The 25,968-nt window shown below is 41.2% G+C and overlaps 1 protein-coding gene across 2 annotated transcripts in view; it reads left to right on the forward strand.

Moving 5' to 3' along the window:
- Positions 1 to 25,968, forward strand: part of LOC144496608 (mast/stem cell growth factor receptor Kit-like) — a 91,905-nt gene that overhangs the window by 35,684 nt on the left and 30,253 nt on the right. The window contains exons 4-13 of one of the 2 annotated variants that reach the window (XM_078217211.1): positions 581 to 717; positions 6,118 to 6,280; positions 9,451 to 9,637; positions 11,245 to 11,360; positions 13,962 to 14,076; positions 15,905 to 16,092; positions 19,928 to 20,034; positions 20,126 to 20,252; positions 22,905 to 23,009; positions 23,097 to 23,207. In XM_078217211.1, coding sequence (XP_078073337.1) covers positions 581 to 717; positions 6,118 to 6,280; positions 9,451 to 9,637; positions 11,245 to 11,360; positions 13,962 to 14,076; positions 15,905 to 16,092; positions 19,928 to 20,034; positions 20,126 to 20,252; positions 22,905 to 23,009; positions 23,097 to 23,207 — 1,356 coding nt within the window. The remainder of the gene's footprint in view (positions 1 to 580; positions 718 to 6,117; positions 6,281 to 9,450; positions 9,638 to 11,244; positions 11,361 to 13,961; positions 14,077 to 15,904; positions 16,093 to 19,927; positions 20,035 to 20,125; positions 20,253 to 22,904; positions 23,010 to 23,096; positions 23,208 to 25,968) is intronic. The other variant, XM_078217212.1, reaches the window with a different exon arrangement.

A 25,968-nucleotide genomic window follows, 5' to 3' on the forward strand; every position in this document is an offset into this window, starting at 1 on the left:
CCTATTGGATATAATATGGGGAGGACCCCTGTGTGTGAAAAAACTGTTACTGCCTTGTGGGAAGGACAAAAATAAATATATTTTTCTTGCCGATATGTGAGGCATTTCTTTGTCTGAGAAAAGTGTGTGAAACACAATATTTCATTAAACCCTACAAAATCCCTATCGGAAGGAAACACAATTTCTGTCACGCGTGTCTGCACAATGCTGAGTTGAGGAAGTTAGCTCTCTTGTGAATTTTTCAGTTAAATCAGCAAAATTTATTGTGGAATATGCAAGCTTTCGATATTTTCTGCCTTAAATGTTAACGTCCACATTTAAGGTGCAAAATGTGTTTTTCAGCAAGTATTTTGCAATAATTAAAATAAATATTTAATTCCATCAGTTAAATAAATATTTAATTGCATGAACCAAAAGGTGAAGACTCACAATGTTTTGCAAATTCAAGTACAAAGTGCTTTCTGTTGGCTCCCAGTGGGATGTACATTCACTGCTTTGGAGCAGAAAGAGGCAGTTATTGGTGCATTATTCTATGTCAGCAATAATAACTCGTAAATAAAGTGTTCATGTAATGTTTTAGTTCCCAGGAGTCCCCCAGAAATCACCGTGCAGATAAATAAGGAATTGCTGAAAGAAGGAGAGAAGTTTCAGATGGCGTGCATAATCAGAAATATAAACCACGCAGTAACCGTGAATTGGATTCATCCACAAAACTCAGTAAGTACTTTAACATTTCCCTGTGATGAAAACAGAAAGCACTGGAAAAACCCAGTAGATCGGGCAGCATCCATGGAACGAGGAACAAAACAAAATTCATGGCATGCCTCACAGCACCAGGAAACCGGATTCAATTCCGGCTTTGGTTAACTGTCTGTGTGGAGTTTGTACATTCTCCCTGTGTCTGCGTGGGTTTCCTCCCACAGTCCAAAGATGTGTAGTTAGGTGGATTGGCCATGCTAAATTGCCCCTTAGTATCCAAAGATGTGTAGGTTAGGGGGATTAGCTATGGTAAATGTGCGGGTTAGGGGGGATAGGGTGGAGAGGAGACTCTGGGTGGGATGATTTTTTGGAGAGTCGTTGCAGACTCAATGGGCCAGATGGCCTCTTTCTGTACTGTAGGGATTCTATAGTTCTGTGATTCATTCTCCAAGTCTCGCTTGTGAAATAACATTGTTGCTGCCCGTGCTAATGACCTCCCATTCCATGCACATGGGAACCAGACTTGTTATGTGAAGTCACAGGAGTGGAGGGGATGAGTGTCCTGGTCTGTTCTCTCACACAACTCTGGTCATGTTGTGCATCAGTGACTTGCATTTTGGTTCAGCTCCTGGACCAGCCGTGGTGGGGAACCACACTTTGCAAAGCACCGGGTCAGACCACATCTGGAGCACTATGTACCGTTCTGGGCACTATATATCTTTGAAAGACCTTGGAAGGTGTGCAGGTCAGATACTAGAATATTTCCAGGGCTTAGATTAGGAGAAAAGATGACATAAACTTCTCTTCTCTTCTCTGGAATAAAAAAAATTAATCGATGTTATGATTGAAGTTATTAGGATTTTGAATGAAGTTGATAAGTTGGTTGGGATATCGAGCACAAGGGCTCATGACCTGAAACTCAGAGCCAGAACATTCAGGAGAGAGGTTAGAAAAATCTTCCGCACACAAAAGAGCGATAGAAGCATAAGACTGTCCAAGAAAAATCAACTGTAAATGCTAGCTCTATTCACAATTTTAAATTTGAAATTGAGAGATTTTTACTAGCCAAAGATATTAAGGGATATGGAGGCAAGGCGGTACAGATCAGCCATGATCTCATTAAATGGTGGAACAGCCTCAAGATACTGAATAGCTTTTCCAATGTATTAATAACACAAACAGCTAAACCCTATTTGTTACTATGTACATGGATTGTTAAAAACCCCAGCCCTTCTCGAATCAATTATTCCCCGTGGTGACCATGTATTGATATAAAAATAAATGATATGAGGAAAAGTGGTAAAAATGTTTTGCTCAACTGGGAACATAACAAGCCTGGCTAAATGAGACACACACTAATATCACAAATTGGTTGCAAAACCGTTGAGTAAGATATATGCTCACTACACCCTTGTGAAATTGGGAGTGATTCATCTAAAGCTTTTCAAAATTCTTCCATTTCTTTCTTGCAGAATGAAGGTGTAAACAACTATCTTGACTAGAATTTGTTACAGATCTGCATGGTGGGCCTTTGCAAGTGTGGAAAAGCAGATTATCACAGATTAATGATACAGACTGTAAACATGAAGACAAGGAGCTAGTTTGGGGAGGGGATGGAGAGCACTGGGTGGTCATGTGAATAAAATCGCATGTTTTTGACTCATTGATGCCTTTGCTCGGTCTCTTTCATTCTGCTGCACTGTGGTGGTTTTGACCACAGTTAGAGGGACGCAAAGTAAATGAGGCAGCAATGGAATTGCTGAGCTGAACTTAGAGAGATGAGCCACTATTTTAACCCACCTGCCTGGTTTGTATATTGGATGACCTCTTTATACCATGCCTAATACTCTCCAAAACAACTTATGCAACTCTTTTTATGCTTTTTCCACTCTTATGAACTTCCCGCATTTCCTTCCTACAATGTAAAAGCACCGAGAGCCTCTGGCAATATTATATAATTAGTCAATTATGACTGAATCTCATTCTTTTGGTGCCTGAGAACCATTCCTCCAATCTTTACCGTGTCGCCCTCATTCATGGCACCACATCCTTACTGGGTCAGGCTGAGCAAAGAAATGCCACAGTGCTATACTAATCATACCCTGTAGATAGACTAATAACATTTCATTATTACATTTAATCCCTCACTGTGGACTAATTGCACAATCAACTTAAACCTCAGGCACAGCTAAGCTGAGATTTTGATGAGGCAGCGCAGTTTAAGTGAACATCTGTGCCCTAATAGAGCTCAGGTTGCTGTTCTTAACTGAAATAATGAGTAAGTTACAAATTAATCACATTGTTCCAATTCTCTCATCGGGACCGATACTTTAAAATCGAAATTAGAACTGTTACCACCATAGCTGGTGCTAATGCTGGGCAAGTCAGGTTTCAGATTGAAATCCACCTTGGTTGATTGTAATTTTTTTTGTATTGTAGAAACATGGTGGGATAGCTACTGAACATAAAAGCACAGAACTCCGCTGATAATTTAAAAAACTTGAAGAATTTCAAATGTTTATTTAAAAGAAAAAGTAAAACTTCAACACACAAAATAAAAGATACACAGTTAGATAAGATCTCCCAAGATAACGCCCCAAAAATGCCGACACAAGAAACTAACTTTTTGGCAACAACCCTCATAGATTCTTAAATGCAAAAATCCAGGAAAATGTTAGCCAAATCTAAAAATTACCTTTCACTAGATGCAAAAATACATTCAACAACTTTTGATGTGGTTTTTCCAAAGACTGATTCAAACTGCTCCACAAGTTGTTTTCTTAATTCGCAACTTTCCTAGCTTTCCAGAAACTTCAGTACAATAAACCTGGGGTGAGATTCTCCTAAAAAAAATTCTAGGTGCCAAATTCATGTAAAAACTGGAGTAAATCCGTTGGTTTTTTCAGCGGGATTTTGAAAATGAATCTCTCACACTTTGTGCATCACAGAGTGCCCTAGCGTGAATAGTGATAAAAGTGGGCAGGGCTTATTCCTGCTGGAGAGGCTGGCAGCATAACATTGAGCGGGCCGCTCCACATACGCCAATCTGTCAGTGCTGAAATCGGCGCTATCTGTAGTAGCCCCAGACTGCCGGCCTCCCAATCGCTGGCCAGCTTGGTCGCTAACCAGCCGTGCGATACCCTCATTTCCGGCCCTCCCATGCTCCCCCTGTGGCCCAGGTCACTGACCCCCCAAAATGCCCAGGTTAGCCTCGACACCTCCCCCGCCCCCAGCCCACCCTTGATGTACCCCCTACCCGCAGCCCCGATCTCCTGACCACCCCCCCCTGCAGTCTTGATCCCCCCCTCGCCTGGCAGCCCCAATCCTCCCAGCAGGCTGACTCTCCCTGTGCAGAGTGCAGAGTGGCAGCAGGAACCCCCAATCCCCATCAATTGCCCCCAGAGGCCCCACCCCCATCGGGCCATGCCCTTATTAAGCCCTGCCCCTTGTCACTGCCCTATGACCAGTGGGCAATGCCAAAGTGCCCCCTGGGCATTGACACTATGCCCCTTGGGCAGTGCCAGAGGCCCCAGGCTGGCTCTGCCAAGGTGGCAATGCCCGGGGGCACTCCCCCCCAGTGCCCATTCCTCTGGGGGGCCTCAATTGCCCCACTCCACTCCAGTCGGGTTGGGCCGCCAGCTCCCGGCAAGTGGTGCACTGTGCTAAACCCCACTGGAGTGAACCACTCCTGGCGGGGGGAGGGGGAGTGGGGAAGAGGCCAGCAGGCCCAGAGACTTCAGTCCCGGCTTTGCTAATCATATTTAAAATACATGCAAATTAGTACTAACATAAATTATGCAGCTCCGCGTCGATTTCTGGCGTGGAGCTGACAGCGTCGGAAACCTGGCTGGTGAGGACGCGCGGAGGCCGTGGCGCCTGGCAGGGAGCCCGCAAAACGTTCTCTGCTTGAATTTCCTGGCCCGCTGCGCTACAAAAGCAATGCTGCGAACTGGGAGAATCCCCCAAAACACCTTCACTCTTCATTCCTTCGACGCCACAGACAATTTGACCCAAAAAAACCTCCTTTGCTTAACCCAACACGCATACAGCTTTCCATACCTACACAGAATATGTACGTAATACATAAAAAATATAAGCCTATCGTCACAGAACCTCAAGTGAAATGCTGAAAGGATGATATTACGGTTTAAGATTTTACGGTTACAGCAAGGCTAAAATCACTATTGACAAAACACTATTTTTGTAGGCAAATTATATTTTGAACTTCAGAACCTGTGGTCTGACAGTAAGATTTCACAATCCATCATTCTCTAGATGCATGCTTTATATTAAAATCAGTCCCATTGTATACATTATTAGTTTATGAATAATAATGAGTTAATATATTTGTTTTGATTTTAGTCAAGAAATTAAACCAAGTAGGTTAATAATCCCAATGAAAAATCTGACCATGTTAATTACAAAAACAGAAATTGCTGGAAATTCTCAAGAGTTCTGGCACAAGAACAGAGGATGCTGGAAAAGCTCAGCAGGTCTGCCAGCATCTATTCAGAGAGGAGCAGACTTAACGGTTCGGGTCCTTTGACACTTTGTCAGAACTGGCACCAGGGTTAACATTTCAGGTCAATGACCTTTCAACCATATTAACTTCCAGGCTACTATCTTCTGTTTCACTCTTTTGGTTTGTATCTTTCTTTGCTGTATTTTGTTTATCACTTTGAATCTACAAAGCAAATGGAGAAGATGCGCAGTAAGGTTCTTGGACTGATCACTCAATTATATCAGTTTCCAAGAGTTTATTTAGACTGTTATGAAGGTATTATGCCAGAAGTTTCAAGTAATTAGGCGTTTGGCCATGCAGAAGCATGAATAATGGGATATATATGTTATGATTGAAGTCTAGAACTTTGTGCTTGAAGAACGTCAATGACTTAGGCTACCAGCCTTATCTGGGATTCCAGTTGATTTGTTACAGTGTGTAACTACAGGGATTTATGAAAATCATCCATACGTTAAGACAAGAAATTCCACAAAACAGAATATAGTAAATAATTATGTTACGGGGGACAAGCTTTGTCAAGTTTTGTGAAGTGTACTGTTCGTTAGAATGTAACTGGTGATAACATTGTATCGGATGGAATGTGACTAATGGTAACAAGCTGTAAGGGCCAGTAAACCATGGAACCAATTATAGAATGATGTGATCAGCTGACCAGCTGACTCAGTATAAATAAGAACCTGCTGGGAATTGGAATGGCCCAGGGCGAGGCCCCAAGTTTGGAGTAATGAAGTTTCTTTATTAAACCTTTTCTTTGATTTATAAGTTGGAATAAGTTTTGTCATATTTTTATTGTCTGCATTTGAAGAGTTCCGTCTGGATGAACACTGTTCACTGTTGTTCAGAAAATAACAGACTGCATGAAATAAAACTATTGTCTCTCATATATTACTCCCCAGGCAGCTGAAGTGACAAAGTCATCCAACAACTTTCCTAAATACTATCAAACTGTACAAACATTGTGTATTGATTCAGTGACAGTCAATGACACAGGACGTTTCACATGTTTCGCCAGGAATGACTTTGGTGTGTCAAATGCTACAGTGTTTCTCCAGGTCGTAGGTAAAGTACTTCATTACAATTCAGCAGGAGATAAATGTTACTGAAATAGTGGATTCCGAGTTTGTAGGATATGTTTAAAAATGTCAATGTAAAGTAGTTTCTTTTCAGCATCAACACAAATTATGTGCCGTAACTTAGATATGAAATTATTCAAAGTTTATTTGAAAAGTTATTCTGTCCAATTTTAGCTAAATGAAGTTTAAAGTGGCAAATGAACTCTGCAGAATATGGCTCTATTTGTAACAGTTAATTGTTATCTTATAGGTTAATATAGCTTAGATATTACTGTGACTGGTTAGATCGAGTCTATAGCACAGAAACATGTCACTTGGCTCAATTTGTCCATGCCTTAATTTCTGCTCCACATGAGCCTCCTTCCATCTCTTGTTGTTTAACTGTTATAATTATCTTATATTCCTTTCTCCCTAATGTCTTATCGAGCTATTGAATCATTAAAGGAGAAGCTAGATGAGCAAATGTAGCACATCAGTGTTAAAGTTCTCTTTGATATTTAGAAACATAGAAGATAGAGTCAGGAGTGGGCCATTCAGCCCTTCGAGCCTGCTGCACCATGGCTGTTTCTCTGTCTCAACACTAAACTTTCACAGTCTTCACATATCCCTTGACACCTGTAAAGTCTAGAAATCTATCTATTCTCTCCTTAAATATATTCAGTGGTTTGGCCTCCACAACCTGCTGTGGTAGAAAATTCCACCACCCTCCTCGTCGCAGTCCTCAGTGGCCTACCCTGTAACCAGAGACCCCTTGTTTTAGAGCTCTCAGCCAGAGAAAACATCATCACTTCATCCAGTCTGTCCAGCCCTGTCAGACTTTATGGCTGGAATTTTACTGCCTTCCAGGATGGGTGAGACTTACAGAATGGAATTCCCAGTTGGCCTTGGGTGGGATTTTATGAGCCTCACCCGAGCGAGGTCGTAAAATCCCGTCCTATATGTTTCAAGATCCTCTCTCACTCTTCTAAATTCCAATGAATACAGGCCCAGTCAATCCAATCTCTCCTCATATGACAACCCTGCCATTACAGGAATCAGTCTGGTGAACCTACTCTGCACTTGCTCCTGTATTCAAGTCCTCTTGCAATGAAAGCCAGCATACCATTTGCCTTCATAACTGCTTGCCGTACCTGCATGCTTGCTTTCAGTCTCTGGTATACTAGGACACTCAGATTCCTTTGTACATCAACATTTTCCAAAATATCACCATTTAATTAATACTCTGCCATTTTGTTTCTCTGGCCAAAGTGAATAACTTCACACTTTTCCACATTACACTGCATCTACCAAGTATTTTCCAACTCATTCAACTTGTCTAAATCACATTGCAGCCTCTTAACATCCTCCTCACCACTCACCTTCTCACCACGTTTCATGTCATCAGCAAACTTGGAAATATTACTTTTGGTTCCCATATTCAAATCAGTGATGTATATTGTGAATAGCTGGGGCCCAAGCATTGATCCCTGCAGGACCCCACTAGTCGCTGGCTGCAACTTCGAAAAAGACTAATTTATTCCTACTCTTTGTTTCCTATCTGCTAACCAATTCTCAATTAATGCCAATATATTATGCTGCAGGCTAATGGTATTATCACTAGACTAGTCATCCAGAGTCCCAGGGTAATGCTTTGGGGACCCAGGTTCAAATCTCCCCATGACAGTCTAATAATAATCAAAGTCTCATGATGACCATGAGACCATTGTCAATTGTCTTGAAGACCCATCTGGTTCCCTAATGTCCTTTAGGGAAGGAAATCTGCCATCCTTACCCTGTCTGTACTACATGTGACTCCAGACCCACTGCAATATGGTTGACTCTTAAATCCCTCTGAAATTGCCTTGCAAACCACTCAGTTGAAGGGCAGTTACTGATGGGCAACAAATGCTGGCCTTGCCAGTAATGTCCACATCCCATGAAATAATTTTTAAAATTATGCTTTAATTTTGCACAAAACCTCTCTGAAAATCCAAATACACCATATCCACTGGTTCACCCTGATCGAGGAAGTGTAGCGAAGGTTTACCAGGGCTGATTCCTGGGATGGCGGGACGGATGTATGAGGAGAGATTGACTAGGTTAGGATTGTTTTCGCTGGAGTTCAGATGAATGAGAGGGGACCTCATAGAGACTTATAAAATTCTTACAGGTCTAGCCAGGATAGATGCAGGGAGGATGTTCCTAATGATGGGGGAATCCAGAACCAGGGGTCACAGTCTGAGGATTCAGGGTAGATCATTTAGGACCGAGGTGAGGAGACCCAAAGAGTGGTGAGCCTGTGGAATTCATTACCACAGGAAGTAGTTGATGCCAAAATATTGAAAGCATTCAAGAGGCAGCTAGGTATAGCACTTGGGGTGAATGGGATCAAAGGTTATGGGGAAAAGCAGGATTAGGCTATTGACTTGGATGATCAGCTATGATCTTAATGAATGGCGGAGCAGGCTCAAAGGGCCAAATGGCCTCCTCCTGTTCCTATCTTCTATGTTTCTATATTAATTACACAACTGTGGGAGTTCAAGAAGGTGACTCACTACCACCTTTACAAGGACAGTTAAAGATGCACAATAAATGCTGCCCTTGTCAGTAACATTCACATCCGAAGAACAAAGAAAACAAAACTTATCCTTTTGTAGTTTTGTTAGTAACAGCCTAACTTAAAAATACGTTAGTACTCTGAACTTTAGAAACCACCAGCTCTCTTCTTGTATGTTATAATTCTCCAGAAAACTGTTTTGATAAGAAAATTCAGATGTTCACTGATACAAACAAACCAATGTAATTAGGAATCAAATAGTTAAACATTGTGCTCCAAGAAATGATACAGTGGATTATTTCCTGCAAAGCTCTGATCTGAGTTCCCTGTTGCTCTGTCCTGGACCTCTTGGTCCAGTTGGCACTGAGTGCAGTATAACTCTGAAGGTAATAGTAAAATAGAGTTTGAAAGTAATTGTATGTCATTACACCATAAGCAAAAACTATTAATACATGTGTACAGCTTTCCTGTGTGTTTTTTCTTAAATATTATCATTTTAAACAGGATTTTTTATCTATTATAATTAGTGAAGAAAGATTTTCAAAAGTTGCTTTTATAAATATTATTAAATGTTTGACATGATCTTTTCTCTTGTCTTTCCTTTGTGTGGTTTCAACCAGCTGAAGGATACATAAAGTTGTTACCTCCAGAGAGCAGTGTACTTCATGTGGACAATGGAAAAAACCTTGTGCTAAAGGTGAAGTTTGATGCCTACCCAGCTCCTGAACAACAGTACTGGATTCACATGAATGAGACATTACTTAACACTTCGGATCATTTTATTAAACCTGCAAAAGTTGGAAACAGGTACCCAACATCCAAATGTGATTGCACTCAAGTAAAACAAATGTACAATACTCTTGAGTTGGAATGTTTTTTTTACCATGAATGACAATAGTTGACATTGGTGTGCCAGTTGCTTTATCTTTGTGCTGTAAGATGATAGTATTTTCAAGTTAGCAGGCTGTAACTAGTGAAACTACACAAGGATCAATTTTGTTTTTCTTGTTCTTCGGGTGTGAACATCACTGACAAGGGCAGCATTTTCCCAGTTGGGTTATGATCCAGACATCAGCCTCAGTTCTGGGTCAGAAACCTTGGAGTGGCCATGGTGGGACATTACTGACAAACTTCCAGGAGGTGCCTATCAAAGAACCTCCTCCAGAGGCCCTGTGCAATTTACAGCGGTGAGAAGCCCAGTGAAATAGGATTCCTAATTGTGATGCCCAGTCAGTAACCCTAATGGAAGAGGTGGATGCTGCTGAGACAGGCAGGAGACCGTGAGGGTGCCTCACAATGGAGCTGCTCTTTGCAGGATTATAGATGTTTAAAAATCCCTCATGGTCATAACTGTCAGGCCATCGTTGTAGAGGAAGATCACCCTTGACAGAATAACTTAGGTTTGAAGCCAAGGCCATCACATCCCAGAGGTACTGGGCTGATGGAGAGGAAGTGTCGGTGGCCCCATGGTCTGCATAAGCGAGGTGCCAGCATTGGACTAAACCTGTTGGACTTTAACTGGTGCTGTGAGACTTCTTACTGTGCTTACCCCAGTCCAACACCGGCATCTCCACATCATGGTTCCATGGTCTGCCATGGGGAGTCCAACTCAAGTTTATGGGCTCCAGCATCATTGGGGACTATTAGGAAGATCCCGGAGGCAGTGGCATCTCTCTTTCAGTTGGTCCAACAATGGGACTGATTGATTCCCTGCAATGGCCCTCCTACCTATTTTTTTTACCAGTTTGCTCTCAGTCCCACGTCATAACTTGCTTTCATGGAAACAGGTTCTGCCCAATGAGTGAATGATCACCCTTCTCATTTCACCATGTGTTGCTAATCTAACCATTCAAAGTTATTGGGATGAATTTTTTGAACAGCAGCAAACAAATGGTACCAGCCATTTGCTCCATTTGCACCAGTCCATAGACTTTCTACAGGCTTTTACAGGCAAAGCTCCTCAGCTAAATAGCCAAGAAGTGCAGCATGCTTTACAGAGCATGTGAACCTCTGTGAATAGGACAGGCAACAGTTTATCTCCTGATCCAGACAAACTGAAGAATCATTATCCAGCAACATAATCTCCAATAAAGAGAGTAAATAGATTGGAATAAAAGAGACAGAAAGAAAAAGTTTAAAAAAATTGATTGCTACTTTTAACAAAATCAACAATACTTTAAATCTGAAGGAATGAGACTCCACATTTATAAAATGCAATTATCCGTGCCAGCAAATCTCTTTGGCAGTAACTTCATTGTTACTTCTATCACAATATCTGACTTAATAATTATTTTGTATAGATATTATTGAAAGAAATGTATGTGCCAAGCTCACTCTCAATATAAAGTTGTTGCTATTCTTGCGTTTTGATCTGACAGTCACTGTTCTATTATTACCATACATGTCATTCATAGATACATTAGTGAACTTCATCTCGTTCGAGTAAAGGGAACAGAAGGTGGAATCTATTCATTTTTTGCTTCAAATTCTGATTCAAACTCATCAGTTTCGTTTGATGTTCACATAAATAGTAAGTTGAAAATATTGCTTGTCACGTGACAAATGTTCGGAAGCGATCATTGGTTCATTTCAGTCTGAATTTTCACTCAGGGCACAGAGTTGGGACAATTTCCAGCTGCGCAAACCAGACCTGGGAAAAGTTCCCCAGGGATATTATCGGTCGGGTGGCGGGAGGTGAGAGGTGGTATTGGAGGAAGAGGTGGGCTAGTGGAAATGGAAGTTGTGGTGTGGAACCCTAGAGAGAGGTTGGAGGCTGCTGGGTGTGTGGGTGAGGGCTGAGTAAAAGGCCAGCTTTGCTGCCTTGGCACTTTTTTGAGACTATGAAAATAAGCAATAAGAGAAAGAATAGCCCTCACCCTTGACACACTCCCCTTGTCCTGTCAATTCCAACCCATACCACCACGTGGCCCCCATCTCTAAGGATCCTCATACCCTCCATGACAACCTCTGCCCCTCTACCCACACCCATGACCCCTCATATCCATGCAAATCTATACCCCCCCACCCATCCCCATAGCCCCTATGCCAACCATGCATCAAATCATGCCAACTGATGCCTCCCACCCATAACATTTTGCCCTTAAAGCTATCATGCCAACTCGCCCAATATCAACTATGGACAGATCTCAGGACCCATGCTGAGATTGAATAAAGTTTTCAATTGTCTATTTCAACTCACTATTTAAAAAAAATGTAACACTGTCATGGATATGAAATACATTCACTATATTTAAATTCCTTTAATCCCTCATGAAAAACAAACATTTGTATTCATAGTTTCATCTCAAAGATAGCCATGGGGAATCAAACCCTAGTTGGATGGAGTTCGGTCATTCCACCAGACGAAGATCAGAGATGGCCACAGGGGTTGTCAGGTTCAGATGCAGGCTGTTTAAAAGGCTTGTCTTTGAACTCTGGGATCTTTTTCCAGTTCTTTCCTTAAATTCTAGGCCCTTTAGCCCTCACACCTCATTGTACCCTCTCCAATACCCCTTGCCACTATGCCACCTCAATGCCTCCATGTCCATAGCCCCTTATATAAACCATGCCCCAACCCACCACTTTTCCCTTACACCCTTGCTGCCTAGTCAGTCACTATACACCATGTGCAGACCTCAGGAGCCGTGTTGAAATTGAATAAAACAAAGATCGAACTATCTATTACAGAATTTACAAAATTAAGAAAAAACTTCCATTCATGAAAGTTCACTGAAAATTCTTATAATTAATCCTTTATAAATAAAAACAAGATTTGTATTCACAGCCCTACATCCAAAGCAACTAATCTTCTACTAACCTCTTTGAACTGTCAATCAGACTGTGAGGTTAGGGCCCCTGCTGAGATAATTATAGGTAATGGAAAACAGCCAAACATTAATGATGACATAATGATAGCCCATGGGGAAATTTCAACAATTGGCTATTGTACCTATTAGACCGGGTTTTTATTCAACTCTCACTGACACAGGTAGACTTTCTTTTATATTTTTAACAGTCTGGGGATTTAAATAACTTCATACTTTTTAAAATTAAACCTGCCCTTCATTCCTCCATGTTACTGTAAATTAAAGACACAGTCCCAAAACAAGATAATCCAAAACATTTAATATTTTGAACAAAAAAATCCTATAAATTTGTCAAACAAATTACCCATGTGATGATCCCTTATGCTATCCCTCAACACTTTGAACACTCAAAGTTAAAGCTCAAAAGTCTGAAATGTGAGGGTTCATCTCTTGTCTCTTTTGTAAAGGTAGGAATCTCATTAGCTACTTACCAACCCTTTGGAAATTTTCCTGATTCCGCCTGGACTTTGAAACATACTAAGAAGCAAATCAGAAATTCCTTCAGTTAATTCTATCAACTTCTTCAAAGGAAAATTTCAAAGCCTGGACTCACAGTTCCTTTAACTTTTTAAACTTTTCTACAGTACTTTCCATGCTGACACAAAATATTTTTTCCCCCAAATCCAGTATCTCTTTTCCCTTCCTGTGTTCAATGAAAAGTCACAAAATATGAATTAAAAATCCTACCATTTTGCTGTCCTCAGGCCCCATCTCCCAGTACTAGTGGTAAATGATCCAATTTGCATGTTCATTCTTCCTTCCATCTGGTATACCTAAAAAATGCTTCATTTTTATGTCTGAGATTGTTCTCTGCATCTCATCAGTTACTGGTGTTCCCCAGTCTGCTTTTATGACCCCCTATTCCATTAATTCCTTGTATATTTAATAATTTCTGTACATTTTCTTTCACCATATCATCTTCCATGACTTCCATGATAGTATATATGATAAATATGATAATAGATAATGTATATTATTTTATATATTATATCATATAAATATATAATATATAATTTACTGCATGGCCCTTGTTTTGTGATGGTCTAGATTGCTAAATGATGTAAATAGATTATGTACAACATACTTGTCTCATGTAACAATATGAGTAACAATTCAGAACACTTGATTTAATCCTCACCATTGTATATGCAATTTTTCAATAAAACTTGACATATTCATTAATATAGTATGCAACATTGACTCTCAGATATGTTCAATCAGTTGTCAAGAGCATCAGTAATGTTAGTTATTCTGCTACATTGCAGGCAGCCCAGAGATAATTACTGTTGAAGAATCCAAGCCAGGTAAAGTTCACTGTGTAGCAAGAGGGTTTCCAAAGCCAAAAATCAAGTGGCTTCACTGCCCTGGACCACAGAAACGGTGAGGAATCTGAGCAATCATTTGCCTTATTTAAATGATGGAAGTGGATATTATGGATGTCCTTGCATTTCTGTTCAGAACAATAAGATTTACAATTATTTTGTAGTTGTAATGTCCAATGTTTTTGGTCATGTTACTGTCGAATGGTATGGGAGGCTTGTTGCATATCTGTAATTGACTTGTATGAAATACATTAGCAGAGAAAACAGAATTAAACAAGTATATAGGTTATAATATTAGTGCAAAGAATCAAAAGTAAAAGATCCAAATGTGCAATATTTTTCTTTAAAATACTCAGACAGATATTAAAGCCATAATGGTGAACAGTGATCACCATGTTTTCCGCCAACATTTAAGTATTTTCAAAACGGTTGAAAGCTATTTGTCCATTTTCCTGGTGGTAACAAACTGACGTGAAACGGGATTGTAATTAAACGGATCACTGAAGGGGAAATCTGCTTAGTTATTTGTTCAATAAGAGGATTATTGTAGTTTTGGATATGGATCTGGGAAAGAGATATTACAGTCTGAATTATTGGATGTTTATGTGAAGCTTTTTGTTAGATCTCTTCTGCCTTTGTTAGCCGAGATGCTTCAGGTTACTCTCACCAGTGAGCCTCCAGTTCCTTACAGCTTTGACAGCAGACCAGATTCTCCGACCTGGCCCACAGCTGGGATTCTTCAGTCCCGCTGGAGTGATGGGAGATTTGGCTGAGTGCCAAATTCTCCATTCTCGCTGGCAGCAGGGTGCGAATGGTCAGAGAATTCTGGCCAATGTCTTTGTTTGCTCAGATAGTTAGATGACTGCGGTAACAAATAGAGAATGCTTTTATACCACTGCACCTATCCTGTGCCCCATTTATAACAGCTTACTCACATCTTCAAAAGAGAAGTGTCATAACATTAGAGTTTCAAACTTTAACTATCAAGCTAATTTATCGAACAGCAAGAAGCGAAGTAATGGTAATAAAATATTAATATGTTTATAGTAGATATACTATACTTGCTTCTGAAAGACAAAACAGTAAATGTCCCCAATTTCTAACCAAAAGTAATATTTTATGCAAATATACTATACATATACAATCTTAAAAGTGTTACCACCAGTGGAATTGAACTGTCCTAACTAATCCACCTCTTTGAACTGTCCTGACTGACTCAATGATTTAACAATACACAGTCACAAACACCCGCCAAATAATTGTGCATTTCAATTACTGTCACCTAATTTGGAAAGTTGCTGCCAGTCATACATATAATTAAATATGTGATGCAATAGGAATTTGTTTGAATTGCCCTGGTTTCCTCTTCCAGCTAGCAACCTCAAAGACAATTGAACAATTTTCACAAAATTTGTATTGTGTTAGGCTGTGGCCTTGTTTCTGAATGCAGGCAGTTTTTAAATGGCCTCGTCTGGCATTCCTGCCGCAGTTCTTCGTGGGAACCCATGCAGAAAAACCACAAGAAGGCCAATTTAACTATTTCTTCAGGGTGTCTGCTGACCTTTCACCTAAATTGATGGACTAGGAGAGAGAGATCGTGAGAATTTGATGTCCATTCTCCCCCCTTATTGTCATTTAGTTGAAGAAAATGTTACCTAAGCTAAAATTAAACAGTTTGTCATTTTGGCAGATTGTCATTAACAATAGTATTAGAAACCTTTGAAATACTCTACCCCAAAGAGCTCTGAATGCAATACCATTGAATACAAATGGGGACAGGGTCAGAAGGTGGAGTTAAGATCAGCCATGATCTTGTTGAATGGTGCAGCGGGCTTAAAGGGCCAAATGGATTACTCCTGCTCCTATTTCTGATGTTCTTATTGCAGGTGCTCAGACACAACTACAGCAACAGCAGAAGAATTACACGGGACAAACAGAATAATACATCAGCCCCGTTTTGGAAAGATTGAAGTCGAAAGCATTCTCAATACCAATGAATTGGATAGCAATATTACGGTGGAGTGTCTGTCATCCAACAGTGTTGGCGAGAATCATGCAACCTATCAGATAAAAGGTGGTATTTGATTTATTATTGTCACATGTATTAGTATACAGTGAAAAAGCATTGTTTCTTGCATGCTACCAAATAAACCTGTTGGACTTTAACCTGGTGTTGTGAGACTTACTGTGCTTACCCCAGTCCAACGCCGGCATCTCCACATCTTGCACGCTATACAGACAAAGCATACCGCATAGAGAAGGAAAGGAGAGAGCGTAGAATGTAATGTTGCAGTCATTGCTAGGGTGTAGAGAAAAATCAACTTAATATGTGTTAGGTCCATTCAAAAGTCTGATGACAGCAGGGAAGAAGCTGTTCTTGAGTCGGTTGGTACATGTCCTCAGACTTTTGTATCTTTTACCTGACAGAAGAAGGTGAAAGAGAGTATGTCCAGGGTGTGTGGGGTCCTTGATTATGCTGGCTGTTTTTCCGAGGCAGCAGGAAGTGTAGACAGAGTCAATGGATGGGAGGCTGGTTTGAGTGATGGACTGGGCTTCGTTCATGACCCTTTGTAGTTTTTTGCAGTCTTGGACAGAGCAGGAGCCATACCAAGCTGTGATACAACCAGAAAGAATGCTTTCTATGGTGCATGTGTAAAAGTTGGTGAGAGTCGTTGCAGACATGCCAAATTTCCTCAGTATCCTGAGAAAGTAGAGACATTGGTGGGCTTTCTTAACTATAGCATCGGCATGGAGATACCAAGACAGGTCGTTAGTGATCTGGACACCTAGAAGCATGAAGCTCTTGACCATTTCCACATTGTCCCTGTTGATATAGACAGGGGCATGTCCTTCACTATGCTTCCTGAAGTTGATGACTATCTCCTTCATTTTGTTGACATTGAGGGAGAGATTATTGTCATTGCACCGGTTCACCGGATTCTCTATCTCTTTCCTGTACTCCATCTCATCATTGTTTGAGATCCGATCCAATACTGTGGTGTCATCAGCAAACTTGAAAATTGAGTTGGAGGGGAATGTGACCACACAGTCATAGGTGTATAAGGATTATAGAAGGGTGCTGAGGACACAGCCTTATGGGGCAGCGGTGTTGAGGATGATCATGGGAGGAGTGTTGTTGCCTATCCTTACTGACTGATCTGTGGGTTAGGAAGTTCAGGATCCAGTTGCAGAGGGAGGAGCCAAACCCTAGGTCACGGAGTTTGGAGTGGGTTTTATCGGAATAATGGTGTTGAAGGCTGAGCTTAGTCAATAAAAAGGAGTCTGACATACATGTCTTTGTTATCTAGGTGTTCCAGAGTTAAGTGTAGAGCCAGGGAGATGGCATCTGCTGCGGACCTGTTGCTGTGATAGGTGAACTGTAGTGGATCCAGTCAATCTGGGAGGCCGGAATTGATTCATGCCATGATTAATAATATTCTGAATGAAAGTATATATCAAACCCAAGTGAAACAATGCTTTTCTGTTAAAATATCAAGAATGAGTTAAAGGTGCTTTCTGACATATCCTTAGTGGTTTGTGGGTTGAAATTGCAGTTTATAATAATAGCAACAAGATGAAGGATGAGATTTTAGAGTTATTTTAGACAGTGCATCTTGCGGTGTCTGGCAAATGTCTGAACAACTTAATGCATTACCTTTCCTTGCCACTTTAACTCTGTTGCTCTGTGGACCTCCTGGGTTTTCCAGTCTTCTCCATGTAAGATGCTGCTGTAGGCCCACGTCAGCAGTTGACCAATCGGATTTCTCACCCTTCCTAATGGTGCATGTGAACATGATGATTAGTGTCCCTTCTATTTAAATGAGGTTGACTGCTGACACCTTTAGGTGGGTGATCACTCTGCCTATCCAATGTATACCAGTGATGTAAATCAACCTGCTGAGTACTATAAACAGTGCAGAGCACAATCATTGTCGGGGTTTATGTTTCTCACTGGGTTTTGGAAAAGTGTTCATCTGTGATTAACCTGAATTAAAATATTTCTTGCCAAACTCCTTGAGAAAACATAAGTATATGTAGCTATTCATTAGAAAAAGTTCCCACGCTTGATCTCGGGTGGGGAATTGTGGGGGTAAGGGGGCGTATGTGGCATCTCAGTTGGTAGCCCCCTTTAGATTTGGAGACCCTTCCCTCAGGGACCTGGGAACTTTGGCTGTCCCTCCTCCCTGGCCTACCCACAAACACTGAGATCGCCTCCAGCCTGATTTTCCAGGTTATACCCTATCCTCCCACTCACAGGAACCCTGGTATTTACCTGAAGTGCAATCATGGGACTTAGACTCAGGCACAGCACTGCAGTACCCCTTCTGACCACGGCAACACTGTGCCTGGAGGGGGCTGGAGGGTTGTTGGCCAATCTGATTGGCTGACAGCTCTCCAAGGTGAGCCTTCCAACCAAGGGTGGCAGGAAGACCCACCTGCTGCCAACCAATGCTCAATTGAGCATAAAATGGTAATGGGCCTGTCAGAGTCAGCAGAGAAGCATCCCTCACTGACTCTCAGAATGGTGGGCATCAAGCACTCACCATTGTAAAAACAAAACTCAGGTCTTTAGAACTGGATTCTTCCATGAACATCAGAATTTGACATTGGGCCCATATAAAGGTGGTGAACATGCCCATGTTATCAGCACCCCATTCAAGTGACCATCAAATAAGTGGACTCCTAACTGGTCACCTCCACACTGAATGTCCTATTAAAGGTGATGATTAGGCTCCCAATGATGCAGACCCAATCAGGTGGCCTGCAGTGATGTCAGGCTGGCAGCCCATTGGAAAGAGACCTGAATAGAGTAGGGCCAACAAGTTGGAGGGAACTCTCTCTACAGGCCTGTTCACTGATGGGGCTGTGACATTTTATCCCTGGGGCACAGAACCTTCAGCTCTGATGGTCCTTGTGTCTGCCACATTGAGGCTATCTTGAATTAGCTGACGGCCTCTGCATGTAGTGTGGGATTGCTCCGACGTTGGTAAAATACTGGTGCGAGTGCAATGTGGTCTCCAAATGAGATCTTCTTGGAATATTGACTGCCTGCTTCCTTGGAGCAGGTAGCTAACCCAGTTCCCGGGCCGTACCTGGGAAATCTCCTGAGAAATGCGAATGAGTCGGGGAGCCATCACAATTTAGCTTCCATTTATTTCCACCCCTACTTCCCCCTGTCATTATCAGCTCCAGCTCCACAGTGCTGAGACGATCTTATCCATTAACACCAAGCCAGTGAAACCTTTACAAATCTCATATAACCCATAAGCCACCGACATGAATGGCACTACCGCCAATATTGGCTCCTTAATAGCGTTAAACAAACTTGATTCCATATCAATAGTTTCTGTTGCAGTTTTTCAAGACTACCTAAAAGTAAATAATCAAAGTTGCTTAAACCTGGACTTTGGCTCAGTAGTTCACTGGTGGTTGAGATAGATTTTCACTGTTGCACCTTGCTGACCTTTGTTTCAATGCACAGCCTTGATATGACAGCAATCAAATAGATTTGATTGTGGATTTTACGGAATTCACTAATGAGGGTTATTTTCCCAGAATATATCCTCATGGTGGCACAGTGGTTAGCACTGCTGCCTCACAGCACCAGGGGCCCAGGTTCAATTCCATGCTTGGGTCACTGTCTGTGTGGAGTCTGTATGTTCTCCTCGTGTCTGTGTGGGTTTCCTCCGGATGCTCTGCTTTCCTCCCACAGTCTGAAAGATGTGCTGGTTAGGTGCATTGGCCATGCTAAATTCTCCCTCAGTGTACCCGTACAGGTGCCAGAGTGTGGCGACTAGGGGATTTTCACAGTAAATTGATTGCAGTGTTAAGGTAAGCCTACTTGTGACACTAATAAATAAACTCATTTTCATTATGGTAAAATAATTTTTCTTCTTCACTTTTTACAGGAATACCAAAGACACATCATCTCTTTACTCCACTGTTGACCCTGTTTGCAGCAGCAGCAGGCATACTGTGTGTTATTTTAGTAATTCTGTTTTACAAGTATCAACAGGTAAAGTGCAATAAGGTTTCTAATAATTCAGTCACTGAGTTGCTGTGTACATTATAAAAATAAACATTAATATGATCGCAATTGTTTTTAGAAACCCAGGTACCAAATTCAATGGAAGGTAGTTGAGGGAATACATGGGAATAACTACACGTACATCGATCCAACACAGTTGCCATACGATGATAAATGGGAATTCCCCAGGGATAAGCTGCGTTTTGGTTAGTTGGCACTTTCCTTGGTCTACATGAATTATTCTCATATTAAGAGTTCAATTAGCCTGTGTTAAATTAACAATAAACCCATTAAAACAATAAATCTTAAACAAAAACAGGTTAAACTTAATGCTTTGCTATTCAGTCGAAATATCATCCTTGTCTTAGAAATGAAAGTATCTGGAATGTTCAGACCATTTAACCAGGACAACACACGTGAATGGATTCTCTGGATTGAATAGGGAAAGCAGGTTTGAGTTTGGGGAATATGTTATCAAGATAATGCACATGATTTTCAGCAGAGAAGATCATAAAGGTAGAGTAACAGGAGATTGTGTTTTGTACTATTGGGACAAAATGTAGAAATGATTATTAGTATGAATTGAATGAGTAGTTGAGCAAGAAAAGAAATAAGACTAAACAATCAAAAAAACACAGAACAAAGCGGAGGCAGAGGTCATGATCTAAAGTTTAATCAACATTGAATCCAGACAAAAGATGAGGTGTTGTTTCTCAAGCTTGCATTGAGTTTCACTGGCACACTGTAACAGACCATGGATTAAAATGTCAGAGTGGAAGCAAGTTGGAGAATTAAAATGAGCAACACAAGCAGTGAATACAGAAAACTAAACTGAAAGAAGTACGAGTAAATCACTGTTTCACTTGCGAGGAATGTTTGGGTCCTTGTCCAGTGAGAAGAGAGGAGCTAAAAGGACAGGTGTTGCATCTCCTGTGCTTACATGGAAAGGTGCAATAGGAAAGGGTGCTGGGCATGATTAAGGAGTAGATCAGGGAGTTGCAGACTGAAGGGTCCCTTCAGAATACTGTAAGATATGTTTGGCAGTGGCATCGCACTGGAAGTAGCAGAAATGGTGGAGGATGTTCCATTGAATAAGAAGGCTGATGAGGTGGAAGGTGGGAACAAGAGGAATTCAATTGTGGTTTTGAGAGGGAGGGGAAGGTGTGACAGTAGAGTGCAGGATATGGATTGGACATGGGAGGGTCCTGTCAACTGTAGTCCGTGGGATGACCCTCAGTTGAGGAAAAAGGAAGACATATTGGAACAGTGAGTATGGAAGCTTACATCGGCTGTGTAGATATGACAGAGAGCAGGTTATTAGCACAAATAAGATTACTGGCGAGGACTAATAGGACAGAGTATTATCAGAACAGACTTCATAATGGAGTTATCAAGGAAAGGACACAGATATCATCACAGGATATGGGTTTAGGATTCAGGATGAAGGGAATGGAACATGTTATTGGGATACTTCATAAAAGGTTAAATCTCTCAGGATCCAAGGTGAGGTAGCCAATTGGATACAAAATTGGCTTGACAACAGAAGACAGAGGGTGGTTGTAGAGGGTTGTTTTTCAAACTGGAGGCCTGTGACCAGCGTTGTGCCTCAGGGATCGGTGCTGGGTCCGCTGTTATTGTTATTTATATTAATGATTTGGATGAGAATTTATGGGGCATGGTTAGTAAATTTGCAGATGACACCAAGATTGGTGACATAGTGGACAGTGAAGAGGGTTATCTAGGATTGCAACGGGATCTTGATCAATTGGGCCACTGGACCGATAAATGGAAGGTGATGCATTTGGTAGATCGAATCGGGGCAGGACCTACTCAATTAATGGTAAAGAGTTGGGGAGAGTTATATAATAATGAGGTCTAGGGGTACAGGTTCGTAGCTTCTTGAAAGTGGAGTCACAGGTGGACAGGGTGGTGAAGAAGGCATTGGCATGCTTGGTTTCATTGGTCAGAACATTGAATGCAGGAATTGGGACATCTTGTTGGAGTTGTACACGACATTGGTTAGGCCACACTTGGAATACTGTGTACAATTCTGGTCACCCTATTATAGAATGGATATTATTAAATTAGAAAGAGTGCAGAAAAGATTTACTAGGATGCTACCGGGACGTGATGTTTGCGTTATAAGGAGAAGCTGGATAGACTGGGACTTCTTTTCCTGGAGCGTAGGAGGCTTAGGGGTGATCTTATAGAGGTCTATAAAATAATGAGGGCCATAAATAAGGTAGATAGTCAATATCTTTTCCCAAAGGCAGGGGAGTCTAAAACTAGAGGGCATAAGTTTAAGGTGAGAGGGGAGAGATACAAAAGGGTCCAGAGGGGCAATTTTTTCACTCAGAGGGTGGTGAGTGTCTGGAATGAGCTGCCAGAGGCAGTAGTAGAGGCAGGTACAATTTTGTCTTTTAAAAAGCATTTAGACAGTTATATGGGTAAGATGGGTGTAGAGGGAAATGGGCCAAATGCGAGCAACTGGGACTGGCTTAGTGGTAAAAAATGAGCAGCATGGACAAGTTGGGCTGAAGGGCCTGTTTCCATGCTGTAAACCACTATGACTCAATCTTACTATCATCCTGAGAGTTATAATCAGTCATTTTACAGAATGATTGTTAGATCTGGTACATAAAGATCCAGTAGGTAATTTTTATTAATTTCGACATCTTTTCAATTATTCGCATTTGTGTAAAAAGTTGCATAATCTCTATTTAAACCACAATAAATTCAATTTATTTCATCCATAAAGATAAAATCACTGTCTTGTGAATAAAACAATACAATTTTAGGCTTTTATAACTTGATTATTCTGATAATTCACATATGATGAAAATGCTTCACATTCCCAGGTAAAACTCTTGGTGCTGGAGCCTTTGGGAAGGTTGTGGAGGCTTCTGTTTATGGGTTGACTAAGGCTGACTCCATTATGACTGTGGCAGTAAAGATGCTTAAGCGTAAGTATACATGATATACATTTTGTGTGAAATGTAGATTCATGACCTATCATCTCCAGGGTGACAATAACATGTCTGTCTTTGCAGCAAGTGCCCACTCTACAGAGAAGGAAGCCCTGATGTCAGAACTGAAAGTCTTGAGTCACCTTGGGCAGCACATCAACATTGTCAATCTGCTTGGAGCGTGCACCATAGGAGGTCAGTTCATATAACTCAAATGAACCATATTTACAATTTTTATCTGAATACAAAGTTACCTTTTAGGGTAGTGAAATTTCCAACTGTTATTCACAGGGTAGCACTGTCATTTCTGAGTTCAGTGGCTGTAGATCCAAGTCCCACATTAGAGCATCTCATACATTCAAGAACTGGACTGAGGAAGTGCTACATTGTTGGAGGTGCCGTCTTTGAGATATGTTTAACTGAGACCTTTGTATACCCTCCACTTTCCTCACTCCTTCAGATGAAGGTAATAGGCCACACGGAATTATGCAAAGAATAGCAGAGGAGTTCCCATTCCCGGTGTACTTGTCTCTCAGGTAAAGGTCAAAGTTCAGTTGGCTGGACAGCTGGTTCGTGATGCAGAGCAGCGCCAACAGCGCGGGTTCAATTCCTGCACCGGCTGAGGTTATTCATGAAGGCTCTGCCTTCTCAACCTTGCCCCTTGCCTGAGGTGTGATGATCCTCAGGTTAAATCACCGCCAGTCAGTTCATCCCCTCAAAGGGGAGAGAAGCCAATGGTCATCTGGGATTATGGCGACTTTACCTTTTACTTACCCCTCAATCAAAATTGCCAAACCAGATAATCTGGTTATTATCACAGCCTTGCTACTTGTAGGGAGTTGCTGTGCTCAGGTTGGCTGCCATGTTCTCTATGTTACAACAGTAACTACTCTTCAAAAGTACTTGTTGGCTGTAAAAGACTTCGCGATGTCCTGAGGTTATGAAAGGTGCTCTTAAGTACAGCTTATAGTTCAATATCCCTTTGATACCCTCACATATCAAAAGATTATCTGCCTGAATCTTGAAAGTTTCAGTTGACTCCATATTCATTTTTTGGGGAGAGTTGGAGATAATTATTCATAATATTGCATTTTATTAGTGAATAATTCCTAAATCATCGCACCAAAACATGTTCTTGTCAGCAATTAAGAATAGATGTAAATCAATGAGAGAATGGATTTAAACTTTAAGAGCTCATGTTATGAATATATGCTTCTGTTTAAAAGCTTCACTTGATGCTATTTCATGCAGGACACTCCCCATAGTTTTCAGGGATTATAATGGAGCACAGTCTCATACCTTCACTTTGCTACCATGTGGAACTATTTGTCCACAATATTCAGGGAGTGCAAATTTTGTACATTGGTCCTTTGTAAGTCACCCTGAACCTAGACAGGCCATGAAGGCAAAGGGTTGAATGTCCAAGGCTTTGACCTTTCAAGCCCCAGTGTGAGATGAGTGGTGGGAGTGATCTGTTAGTTGTACACCCATTCTGACTTTCCTTTCCATTGAAATTAATGAATTGATAATGGGCCATTGACTATCAATGCTCACTTTCCACCACTCCCACCTCCTCCACTGAAAATGGAAATCTAGGCCTTGGCCCAGAGGAATTACAGCATTATCTGTTATTCCTCCTCCTCACACAAGCTATAAGAATCAGGCAGTTTACCTGATCCCCAGGAGTGGAAGGGTGGCTAGAAAAATGCAGTGTGTGGTCCACCTGCTGCACTCCACCCCAGCCTCTCCAACCCAGCCCCCCAATCTCACTTCCTTCTCTGGGGCCTTCTAGCCAGGCCCTGCCATTACCCTTCAGTCCAACCTCCATTCGTCCTTCTTTGAGGACCGACTCTAACCTATATTTTGGGAGTTAAGATTGAGCCCAAAATACCTAAATATTTAAATTAAAATTGTTTCTGAGGTGTCCAGGGAATACAATGGAGATCTCCAGTTGTTTCATTCCACTTTGCTCCAGAGTCAATCCAGGCATTAATGTTGATTTATGCAATCAGTATTGTTATGTATGCCCCCTATGGACTAAGGATGCATGAAGACTCACAAGGTAGGCTTGATATCTTGAACACTGGGAGCTCTTTATTGAAGATGTGCACTATTCCACAGTCAAATCTAAGACTGAACAACAGGGTCCCACACTGGGAGGAGCTAACTCCCCAGGGGTCACCTGACCCACACTCTTAAAGGGGCAGTATGCACCCCCAAACACCAAAATACAATATACACATATATCACAAGTATAGTGTCAGTATGAAGTAAATCATAGTTGTTCAATGTAAATTAATCCACAGTCTGAACTGCTATAGTATAATTCTGGCTTATTTGCAGCATCTAAAATCATTTTAACTTGAGGATTTATTAAGAAAATCTATAAAGAGACAAATGTGCACAATTATTCCAAAAGGTCTTGGGCAGGAAAACTTGTTTGCAGCAACACTCAGGCTATGTTGATTCCCTAGGGGCAGTCAGGCAGCAGCATAAACTGTTACCTACTTGGCCAGCATGTCTTCCCAATGATATCACTGTGAGAACGTGCAAGTAAACTGAACACTGCTCTTTAGTTGTTGGTCTAGTAATAAAATAGAACATAATGGGGGTATGAATGGATATTGCAGTCCCCGGGTAACAACACCCACTGATGTCTCAAAGGTATTCTTACTACAACCACGGCTTCTCCTTTTTAACTTCAACAAATCTTTAATGAACAAACTGCACTGCCCAAATTTTGGTTTGACTGTGATCCTCGGATATTTGGTTACCATTTGGTGGTTTACTCGATGTCAAATTCAAAATTTTGCAATGGAGATCTTTAGTAGAGAATAAATATTAAATCAATCTGGAGCTTTAGATATGGTCATTCTATTTTTACCTTTTTTGTGTTTACACTTCTGTATTCTTCATTTTGCCACGGTCAACCTGTAACTGGATCAGCACTGACAAT

The sequence above is a fragment of the Mustelus asterias genome, chromosome 1 (assembly GCF_964213995.1).
Source record: "Mustelus asterias chromosome 1, sMusAst1.hap1.1, whole genome shotgun sequence".
NCBI classification, from domain to species: domain Eukaryota; kingdom Metazoa; phylum Chordata; class Chondrichthyes; order Carcharhiniformes; family Triakidae; genus Mustelus; species Mustelus asterias.